General features: G+C 33.1%; 1 protein-coding gene across 1 annotated transcript in view; it reads right to left on the reverse strand.

Moving 5' to 3' along the window:
• The window catches only part of LOC106470306 (protein turtle-like), a gene marked incomplete at its 5' end in the record, with an annotated part of 95,193 nt that overhangs the window by 54,647 nt on the left and 27,785 nt on the right, over positions 1-12,761 (reverse strand). The window contains one exon of the mRNA XM_013930852.2: positions 8,112-8,227. Coding sequence (XP_013786306.2) covers positions 8,112-8,227 — 116 coding nt within the window. The remainder of the gene's footprint in view (positions 1-8,111; positions 8,228-12,761) is intronic.

A 12,761-nucleotide genomic window follows, 5' to 3' on the forward strand; every position in this document is an offset into this window, starting at 1 on the left:
GTATTGTAAAGTTGTATTCGGAAAGAATAAACCAGTTTTATTTAAGAAAGGACTTGAGTCGCTAAAGTTTCATCATAACGAATCTACGGAAAATCAATTAACAAACGGAGACTTAACAATATGTAAACCAGTTTAAGTCTGCTATATCCAGTGCTGACAAAGTCTTTCTCCCAATACCTGGACTCATCAATCTATCTGAGACATGACAGATATAGTAGTGGTCTAGGCACTATATCATCAACACTCAACAGAAAGAAAATACTTTTATACAAAATATTAACATTTAAACATTAAGAACTTGAAAGTACACACCATGTTTAATCATTAGAAGAAGTGTTACCTTACTAGTGAAATAAGTGGATATGATAAAAATCACAAATATTTTCAGCAAGTTTGCTTGCAATTATCATGCTTACTTTTATGAAAAATTAGGAACTTTATATGTGAACAGGGATAACTAACTTTTGGAAATGTTGTCTCATATTGCACCTAGTATTTATCCCTTTGAATTTATTGTGCATTATTCTCAGGGAATTCTTCATTTTAAGTTATTACACTGAATGTTACAACAAGGCTATTAAGTTTGCATTTCACCTAACCAAGTTTGAAAGAAATTAACATTTTGCTTCATTTACAATGATGTCAACTTGTTTTTACAGTACAATTACTTCCTAACACATACGACACATTTTACCACAAAAATAATGAAAATAAATTTGACCTGTGACTGACTTTGGACTCATCTTGACCACCATCCACAGTTTATAGTGAAGCCATATTATATGCAGTCCAGATAACATAACATTAAAGGAAAACAAGGGACCTACTGTTCCATCTAGGCTGTCCTCTCCACTAGAAACAAAACAAACCTCAAAGCCAGCCCTTATCATCCAAAAATTTATCAAGCTTTCCCTTAAGACCCCCAGTTGCGAAAAACGACCTAAATTTAGGAAAACACGTCACAGCTGAAAAACAGATTGGAGGTGCCAGACTACGTAACTGTAATCCAATAATACAATCTCAAAAAGCTTCTTCTTCTGATTGAAAAAAATATACTCATAAGTGAAATCTGTAAAATGCCTTGCCAGGAACATAAACATAGAAAAAAGGGAGTCTGCTTCGCTTGTGCTGTTTGTAGATGCTGTTTACCTTTGGATTCATGCTTGATTAAAGCAAATCATATTATTAGGAAGTGAATAAATGATGCTGAAAGTGGAGAAAGAAGAGTAATGAGATGGACAAGTGCTCTGAGAAGTCAAACTCAAATTAGATTAGAAGCAAGCAAGGTGTATGATATTGATTCTGGTGAAGATGGAAACGCTGAAGCCTGTAAAACCATTACTGCTAAACTCAATGCCTTGGGTATTACCAATCACACATCTTTGGAATGCTTACCTATAGGTGGATATAAAGCTAATGCATTGCAAAAGTGTCAGATAAAGACAGAGGGCTGTTCGAATATGCACACACAAGTAACCAATAAATTATTCCAACTTTTGTATCCGACCAATCCATTTGAATTGAAGACTTATTTAATTGACAAACTACAGTCTAATGAGAAATATATGACAGAACCCATTTACAAAAGCTTGTGCAAGATATCACTTGTTGGGTGCAGAAACATTTCTGTGGTTGCTCAAAACATTTTGGAAAATTCATTCGAACGACATACATGCAAAAGGATGCTCGCTGAAAAATTCAATACCTTACCAGACAAACAAAAACAGCTTATACCCATTCAAAAGCACTCAATGGGAAAAGTGAAGTTTTCATCCTTGAGAAAGACATTTGCTACTATGGAGTGTGGAACAAATCTGCCAAAACGCAATTAAACTTTCTGTGTGGACAGCCAGAGGATTGCAACAGCATTTACGTTCATTCAATGAAGCCTTCAAGTAAAGCCTGGTCAAACAAGGAAGGTAAGGATTGACAATCACGTATTTTCAGATATGCTGGTTTATGAACGTGGCGGACAGTGTACCAAGGACCTTCACAAAGCATATAAGAACTCCTTTGGTAGCTATGAACAGGTTGGGGTGCAAACATTTCGCATTATCTTTAAGCTGCTAACAAAAATAGGAGAAACAAAAGCTGGTTTGTCAACCTACTATATGCGATTAAAATATGTCAGTTCAGTAATGAAATCCATGATGGCAAGATTAGGCAACAGAAGCATCCTGAAGAAATCGTGGCAAATGATATTCAAGGAAGCGTCGAGAAAATCTTACAGAGATGGAACGAAATAATGTTATTTCTGATATATAAGTATGCACACAAGCATTTGAATTTATTGTCTGATGATCAGACCCATTGCTGTACGTTTGCACTAGGTGGACAACGTGATCACGTTCACAACCACAGCTATTGCGTTAAGTGTAGCAAATGCATCAATTTCCTCGACACTTCGGTTAGGCCAATCTTGGTGCAGGCTGCCTCATTAATAGTGGATGATCTTGATACAACAAAGGAAGTAAAATCAATGTCAGCATCCATCCTGATTTTACAAAATACAACATTATAGTACTTGGCCCATAGGTTTAGAGCAAAAGTTCAGTTTGATGAGTACTTTGGTAAAAAGGGTATGTCATTGATTGGTTCAAAGAGGGTCAGAAGAGTGTGTGACAATGAAGGTGTTCCTGGGTTTTGGTACGAATTTGTTGATTATGTGGTGGAAGGATACACAGGACAAGATAATGTACAAGTTGTGGCTATACTGAAAGAGATGCTACAGGATGTTCGAACAAATTGTCTTGATATCCATAGAGTGATTCTTGAAAATGACAATGTTACGTGCTTTTCCTCACAGGATCTGATCCCATATGTATACCGTGTCAATGTTGGAATCAGTCTTCCACTGATGGGCACATTCTCCATGTTGAGAAATGGATTTATACGGAGGCTCAACTGGTAGAGGGAGATCGGATACCCACTTTTCATATTTGAATTTGGCGTTCAACTCATTTGTGGAAGACAGGAACAACATAGCTAAGGAAATGGACATATACAAGGTCTTAACATTTAGAGATGGGATCGCAGGCACTATCAGAAAGGTCCTTGATGATAATCTGTTGAATGGTCCAATGTTAGTGAAAAAGTTCAAAGCAAAAACTGGAGCCCGAAGCACACATGGGGTTCAATGGGAAGTTAATGCTGCTAAAATCATTTGCTCGTCCAATATATCCAAGGCAGAAATTGTAGCATCCAAGGCTTAATGAGTGTGGAGCAAATGAACTCAATATTGAAATGAGATTGTCATTTACATCCCACAAGGCACCATTATTTACACCTGATCAACATGCAAATTCTGAGTTGAATGAACAAGATCAAGTCGGGATTACTGCTAAATCACTAGCTATTTGGCAAGTACTGTCTCTGGTCCACTGTAGTGGATATAAGCAGTGTTGGAGGTGAAACTACTACACTTTGTCCAGAAGCATTGTCAGAAGGATGGGAATGCTAACTATGGAATATGAAAGATGAAATGCCCAGGTAGTGTATGGAAAAGTTAATTGAGTTTTACAATATGGGAAAAAGAAACAAAAGGCGGAAAGTGTCCGCTGATAAGGCTCATTAGATTCTGATGAATTCAGTCCTTCTAGGAAATTGGCAAGATAGATTTTGTGTCACCATTTTCAAGATAAAGGCATTCTTTTCTTTAACTCCAGCTAAAATGAGGGTATTTATTGATAGTGATAGTACAATTCCCAAAGATGTAGTGGATGAAGCTGAACATATATATTTGCAGGAAGAAATTGCTGTATCTTCTGCCTCATTTATTGATCGAGATATGCAAACAGATTAACTTAGCCCTCGTAAACAGCAAAATTTACATACAGCTGTATCATTTTTTCATACTTCATGGATTTCAAATCTGAAAAAGATTCTGAATAGTAGAGTCAAGTAGTTTATTTCTACCAATCAGCATCTTCTGAGACATAATATTTCAAAATTTAGCACAACACCTAGAGGGGTCAGTTTTTTTTACTGGGTTTCTTAAATTAACTGAATATAGCACATCTGAAGGCAACCCATTCCAGTATGTCAGAAAAAATAAAGCTGTCTTAGCTGAAGATGACACCTACTCTGTCAAAATTTATATTTGTGTCCTATAGTGTTACCATTCTCACCATTAAATATAAAAAAAGAGGGTGCATCAACACTATCAATTCTTCTAACAACTTTAAACAACTCAATCAGATCCTCTCTAACTCTTCTTTTTTCAAAAGAAAACAAGTTTAGAGATCTTATATCCTCATATTACAACCTGTCCATCCCAGGTATTATCCTAGTAGACTTGCTCTGAACTCTTTTCAACAATTCAATATTTGTTCTAAAGTTAACACACAGTACTACAAATACAGCCTAGCCAATGACCTATACAATGATATTATAACCTATTTAGATTTGTATTCAAAATTTCTGTACATACAACTTAGAATACTATTTGCCCTGCCATTAGCAACAGCACATTGTTTGTATTAAGAGACTTAGGAACCACAACACCAAGATCTTCCATAACACTTATGGTTTTCTCTGGTAAATTGTTTAGGCAGAGTATTCATGATGAGTAAACTGGAATGGACACACCATGTCAACTGGACACAAAATAAACTGGAATAAAACTAGAATCAACAACATAGAAAAATTTTGGAAAACTGGAAAAAATAAATAATCTTTCTACCTTAACACAATAAAGCCTTCACTAAACAGAGATTCGGGATTAGAGTTGAGCAATCTATGGCTACCATAGGTTGAAACCTCATGCAGTCTTTCCACCAATCAGAACCAGGGATAAAGAAACCAATCACAACATGCCCTCCACAATCCACAAGGATACTATAAATACTTGTAACATCTCACACACACTGATCTCAAGACGAAAGACTTTCAAAACCTCGTTCTCTACATTTGTGTTTTTACAACAGGTAGTTGCCATCCGTTCCAGTTTACTCATCACTGTTAAGGTTATTCGCATCAAAATTATTCTCATAATTCAAATTGTGATTACCTTTGCATTTATTATAATTAAAAGCCATCTGCTATTTATTCACCCAACTCATTAAATAATCAAAGTCCAAGCAGTAGTGACCTGTTCACAGCCAGCAACACCCAAAACTTTAATGTAATCAGCAAATTTAAATAATCTATTAATCATTCCATCATCTATGTCATTGATGTATATCAAAAAAAGGAAATGTCCTAACATTGAGCCCTGAGGTACCTCACTAGTGACATTAATCCTATTTGACTGAACTCCATTTATAAGAACCCTCTGTTTTCATCCACCTAGCCAGTTTTTTATCAAATGAGCCATCCTTTTCACTACACCTACTTAGATAAATTTTTAACAAGCTATTTATGTAGCACCTTGTCAAATACTTTCTAAAAGTTCAGATACACCAAATCCACACCCGTACCATCATCTATGTAAGAAGTAACATCTTCAAAGAATGTCAAAAGATTAGTAAGGTGAGATTTTTCCTAAGCATTGATCATGAGGTCATAGTGGAATTTATGCATAGCTAAGAATCATGCAAAAAATATGAAAGTAGTTTGTGTTACCTTCAATATCATGTCAGCTAGTGCACAATCCCTACCACAAGATTAAATATGACACCAAATATATAATATTATTTGACCTCTGTATAACATTAGCTATGTTGACTGAGAGTGTTGTGAGCTTTCATGTAAAGTAAGGAACAACATCTGTCTTTTAAATGTAGCAAGAAATAAATATAATAGCACTGAACTCTTGTATGTTATCTCCCAATTATTTTACTGGTTTGCTTCACCTATATGCATAGTTAAGCCCAAAGTCTGGTACTTTAATAGCAAAAAACTACTTAAAACAAATTGAATAGTTTGTAGCTTTGACACAAACAACCTCAATATCAATCATCATAGTCTTACTCTGCAGGTAAATAGCACCTAATATAATGGCTAGAATATTTGTTAAAATATATAAAATGTCATTACAAGAATGATCCCTTGATTAAAAAAAAAAATTCACATTCAAAAGAAGCAAGTGAGCCACAAGCATGAGTTTCCCTCAATTTAGGTGCAAAAGGAAACTTAGGAAAATTTATAACATAAACTACTAGAAGTGTAAAATATTGCTGACAATTGGAGGAGATGACATTATTATCACAAGCTCCATTAACAAAAGCTTATTCTAAGTTTATAGGATCTAGTTACAACTAAGTAATCACCACTTCTCAAGGTATGCAAGTTATAATGTTCAAAAACATACAGTTCCTTACAAAATGGAATATATTTATGCAATTTTACAACTTCAGAATAAGAAAAATGGGTATTTTAATTTGCATGAAAAGTGGTAAAACTTTGCAGAAAGCTTTGCACAATTTGGTGAGCTTGGCTAACATCTGAAATTGTATTTAATGTTAATAAAAGTAAGGTTATATATATATATATATATATATATACACACACATTGGTTATCATGAAATTAATTATTCTTATAGCAGTACAGAAGAAACTAGGTGAAACCAATGAGGAGAAGATCTGGACAAAACTATCACAAAGTCTCCTAGATAATGTATGTTAGTTAGTAATAAGGCAAGCAGGATTTTAGATTGTATACATAGATATTCCAGGTACAAGTCAGTGGAGTTCACTAGATAAGATATTGGTTAGACCTCATTTACAATAGCTTAAGCCACATTATTTAAGAGTTAAAGGATACTGAGTTGTTGGACAGGAATAAGAGAAGAGCTACTAAAATGGTTCTATGTTTGGAGAGATTATAATATGATGATATGATGCAATATTTTATCATGTTTTTGCTCAAGAGGTCTCAGATGGACTTAACTGAGATTGTTTTTTTTTCAGTAGAAGACATCACAGTGTTAGCTGATGGTACAAAATGAGATTGTGCTTGCAAAATACCAATTGATTATTAGACAAAATATTATGTGATTTTTTACGTACACTCAAGCAATCTATTATTCTGGGGCAGCATTTCCCCAACTTTTGTTATCTACTCCTCCCTTAATTAAATATGGTTTCTTGCTTGCCCCCTCTTTTTTTAAATGAGTGAAAGAGTGAGTTAAGTATACAGTAGAACAATATTTCCCAAAGAGAGTAGAGTCAATAATGCAAAATTATGTGTTTTAATATATTTTTCATTAAAGAAAATAACAAGTAATTACTGCAACACATACAGCATTTTAATGCATATAATACACAGATATGCATTGAATGCTGTATGGGTTTCATATATTAAAACACTTAATTTTGCATTATTGACTCTACCCTAATTGCTTGTGCCCTCCAAGACATAATTTGCACTACTCCTAGAAGGCACACCTCACACTTTGGGAAATACTGTTCTACTGTATATTTTAGTTAAGATTTTATGGTTTCACCATTTATTCAACTCCGGTTAAGGCTGTCATTTTTCTGAAAAGGCAATCAACCTAAGTAATAGTAGCTTGCCTTCAGCTGTGGTATAAGCTACAGTAATGAAGGAGGTTAAGAGGAGATTGAACAACTATTTTAAAGATCAGGGTTGGATATATGAACAGGGTTTTTTACATGAAGTTTGAAGAAGGGTGGTAGTATAAAATGGGATAGCCTAGATAAGCTAAATGGCCCCTTGTTATCTATGGAAATGGAAGACAATGCATACACTTATAATGTGAATATAACTACAATAATGCATGCTGGTCAAAATCAAACATTGTTTTATGTTTAGTAAAAATATGGTACTGGCTTTAAAACATGAAGAGAAAAACTATATTTAAATACAGTATATTAATCCTGAAAAATGAAATTCATAACTAAATATGGGAACTATACATCTACATAAATTTATTGATTAAAGTTGCAGTCCACCAAATGTGTTACATGTTTCAGTGTTTAAATATTATACATTTATAATAGCTAGAAAATCATGCACACAACTCTGTGCTTATAAAAGTTAGTTCCAAAAAATATGAATTGGATAGCAGGTGCAGGTCCTTGCTAAAATTAAATTCTATGTAAAAGTTCAAGTTTTTAATGTACCACACTATACACTAACATTTTTACAACTTAACTCTAGTTATAAAAGCAAGATGATAATCAATCTTTTCTTTTGGTTTTTCACTTACTCTTCTCCACATAATAACAGGTTTAGGTTGTCCTCTACCATCACAAGGTATGGTAATTTCAGAGCCTAGAAGACTCTGATAGATTCCATTTGGTTTTATTGTGAACATGGGAGGCTCTGGAAAACAGAAATTTGTATAAAAAACAAGTTTCTTTAAGAAAAAAAATAATTAATAATAAAAGAGATTAGTAATAAATAATGCTAATCATTATAGAAAAAAACAACAATAAAATTATGAAAAAATAAAATTAAACACAAAATAAAGTTATTTTTTAAATTAACAAGTACTTCATTTTTTAGAGTAAACTGTTACAACACAAGCAAATACCTGAAACTAAAAGTTTAAGTTACAGATATTTAATTTTTGAATAAGTAGGAGTTTCTAAGACACAATAGCTTTAATTACAGAACAAGAGGGTTGAAGATATGAACTAAAAATAAAATATAATTCAAGACCTGATCATAAGAATGTCCAACTAACTAATGAAAATGTACTACACCTGTTCAACAGGTAGTTCAGGCCATACCCGATCAAACTTGGCCATCTTATGTTAGACAGATAAGTTGAATTTAGCTAGATCTCATCTACTATCAGGTTTCATGTATGGGCCGAATTCTTTACAGTAGGTGTCTGTGTCTTGTTGTCAATAAATTTCAAAAATAAACAAACAGCACAATGCACTTGTTTTAAAATAATATATTAAAACAAGCCAACTGTATATACAAATGTTCATTACACTGTTGGTTATCACAGCTATACCCAGACCTTTAAATAATTATCTTTTTTTGTCAAAGTCCACACAGGTTGGTTCAGTTACTTCAGAACACAGTTGACAAGACAAATTCTTCTTCTCTACTCTGTTATTACAATCTGTGATAATTTCACTTTAGAAATCATCACTATATACCCTTTATGACTAAACGCACAATCACACAGTCTAGATCTAACTATCTATCTACTGATTAACTCGCACTACATTTTGGATGCGTATTCATGGCCCAACAAAGGCCTAGAACATTCCATACACTATGAGATATTATGATGCATAATACTCAATTAAAACAATGAGAAACATGTAGAAGGTTCTAATAGCATGATGCAATTATACAACAATAGCCAATTCACAACAACTTAACTACACAAAGTATGATTCATAAACAGTGACATAAAAAACTTGCAATAAACTATTGCTTCTAAAAATACCCAAGTTTAACACTTGTGCTATATTTAAACTATCTAAATCATAATTCTTCCATTACACTTAAATGGAAATAGTTGTGTTTATTCAACATCAACTAACAATTGTTCAGCCCATAGTAATTTTGTTACTTTGTGTTATGAGCTCATCAAATACTTCTTCACTGAAGAAAAAACTTGTAGAGCTTCCTTTAGAAAAATCTACGATTCTCTGTAACTCACAAACAGAAGACTTCATAATTCATGATTTCAGACTTATCTATGTAGCATACATCAAACAAAAATAATGATCAAATGTAAAAATGTTTTATTGTAGGCGACTTTTAGTCACTGACTTATTTCAGGAGCTCACAGCAGGTAATCAGATATGATCACATATAAATCGAGGTAATTTTTTTGGTCAATTTCAAACTTTCATGTGGGACTGAAAATAACACATGGGTATGGAGAAATTCCAGAGCACATATCTCTTAGATTACAAATGTAAGTGTGAGATGATTAATAATAATAATTTTGCATGATAAAAATTTCAAACAAAAGAGATTGTCAATGCAAAATGTATAAAAAAAAATATATACAAAAGTGTTTGAATGATCTTACAATAAGTAAGAGATTATACATGAAATTATTCTAGACCAAGAAGTGAGCAGAAATAAGAAATATACCAATATAAAAATATTTATTATGAAATATTTGATCTTGTTTAAAAAAAATTGAAAGTGGTGTCCTCTGTTAAAAATTAACTTTTTGAATTGACCTAAACACAGATGAATTCATATATTACTCTTTTAATAAATAATTAAGATTATTTCTCTAACATTAATAGTTAATTAGATAAATGTTCTTAATATTTAATGTAATATGATTTGAAGAAATTCATAAAAGGGTTTCATATTTTGTGATAATTACTTATGTACTATTTTGAGCAGTTCTTACAAACATTTAGTAGTATTAACTTTTTCTGTAAAACTGTAATATAGTTTTGAAATTAAAAAGACACTTGTTAACATTTTCTTAAACTGAAAATGTATTTCTAACTATATACTTATCTCCTCTCAGAAAAAGCTTTCACCACTGTCTAGTCCTAGTTTAAAACTTACAGCTAAGTTAATAGCCATAGCAAACAAGCCAGCCCCTACCCTATTTAAATGTAAACCATCCATTCTTAAAAGCTCCCTTCTTCCACTGAACTTATCCCACAAGTCCAACCAGCCAATGTGCTCATCCTTGCATACTAACCTAAGCCTAGCATTTAGCCCTAATGACCTATTTATAACCTCATCCCCACAGTTAATTCTGGGCAGTATCTCTGATAAAATTAAGTTATGGCCTTTTTCTTTAAATGCCTTTATCAACCCCTTGTAAGTTGTACTTATTAATTAGCTCCTCTGACCTAACTTTCTCTACATCATAAGCCCCTACATGCACCACAAAAATTGCATCTCTGCTAGCTCCATTTATTATATCTCCTGCTCTGTCAGTTATATCCTCCAGCTGTGCCCAGGGGTAGCATAATCTGATTCTTTTCTCCCTATTTACCCCACAGACTGTTCTATCCACATGCCACCAATAACTATAACCTCTTTATCATCCACATACTTCTCTGACCTTTTTGTTTCCTTCCCTCCAATAGTTCCTCATCTGCAGAAGCCAAGGGCTGAAAGTTGTTGCTCAACTTGTTGTTGTTATAACTAAATTCACTACTTTTTTAAACTCAAAATTTTGGCAGCAGGAATCATCAATTATGTTATTAGAATCTTGCATCATTATTCTTAAAGTTAAAAGTAAAATTCTCTCCCTGAATGTCAGTACTTTTTACAAAGTTGTAATTTTAACTTAAATGACAGTATAGAATTAAAAAAAAAACACCTAATTTAATGTTGAAGATAGTGTAAATGTAAGTTCTTCCTACACTCCCCGATACAGATACTGAGATAGAAGCTTTTTATGTCATTGAAGACAACAGCAGAAAAAAAAAAAAAACATAAATGTAAGGCTTTTCACTTCATCAAAAATATAATATGTAAAATTTATACACAGACTTTTATCTGCGTTAAAATACTTTTATTTGTGAGCTTTAGGCACTTTTAGTCTTACCGGAGCCTAAATTGGGTAACAATGTACTGAGTATTACGAATTCGTTTACCTGTGGAACACCGTTTTAAATAAAGCGTCTAGGCAACAATCGGAAAACTGTAAATAGGTGCCATATTTGTATTAATTTATTTGGACTATCATCACATTTTTTTAATGCACAAGTATTCGGCTCAGTTACCTAAGCCTTCTACAGGTGCAAAACGTATAATAAACAACACGATATAACGGAACAATTCGAATCACAATTGGCATAGCAACAACGAAAAACAAGAACGTGCCCTAATTTTCTTTACAAAAGTAAGCCCGAAGCCTAATAAGCTAAAATAATGTTTCAAGGTCAAGAAACACAGCAAGCAATATTATAATTGTGGTTTGTTATGCTAGAAGATAAAATCAAATAGAGAAAATTAAATAAAAATTGAGTAATAGTCAATTAACTGCAAATTAACTGAAGAAAATGTCTTATGGTTGACAAACCGGTAAATAGTAATTATTTTATGCTGGAACTTTGGACATGGCTTCCTACTATTACAAAATAACTCTCCAGTCTCATATCCTAATTAATTGAGCAAACAATACATAATCAGAAATCAGTCCTTTTCATATACATTAAAATTAATCGATTTTTTTGTTTGTTCAATTTAACTGCACCTTCTTGATAATAAATATAATAATAATGATAAGTTAATTAAATAACTTCATGAAAATGAGTTCATTTAACTCAAGTCAAAATTGTAATTTAATTAATATCGCAACATAATTGACCCATATCTGATTTTACTCTACGAGAAAAACCTGGAACTCTGAGAGACAATGAAAATAAAAGCATTAAGAAATTGCAGCATCTTTAGAAGATACTAGTTTCAAATTACAGAAACAAATCATAGAACTGAAATGATAGGAGAGAATCGTTCTGGTAGTGAACGAAGCAACACGTAGTTTTAGCTCAATACAGCGGGCGGGAAATCGAACACAAAGTACCCTCACTGGCACAAGCACGTCGTCGGTGTCGCCTACGGAAAGCCCCAGCGGGATAAATAAATGTCAACGCCGACCGGGAGCACGGCTTCAGGTAAAGCTGGTTTGACTCTAGACATAATAGCCTCTTATAGTCCAGAACTCGAACTACTGGTAACATTAGCAAAACAAGAATACAACGAAAGAATGGCAAGATTAGCTTCACGTAAAACAAAGAAAGCAGTTAGGTTAACCAAAAATGGCACACAAAAAACACTTCTATGGAAACTAACGACACTACAGAACCACAAGAAAAACACTCAGGAAAATCAATACTAGAACACAAAGAAGAAGAATACAACAACACACCAACACAAAGAAGAATACAACAACACACCA

This window comes from Limulus polyphemus, unplaced genomic scaffold (assembly GCF_000517525.1).
Source record: "Limulus polyphemus unplaced genomic scaffold, Limulus_polyphemus-2.1.2 Scaffold3933, whole genome shotgun sequence".
Taxonomy (NCBI): Eukaryota; Metazoa; Arthropoda; class Merostomata; order Xiphosura; family Limulidae; genus Limulus; species Limulus polyphemus.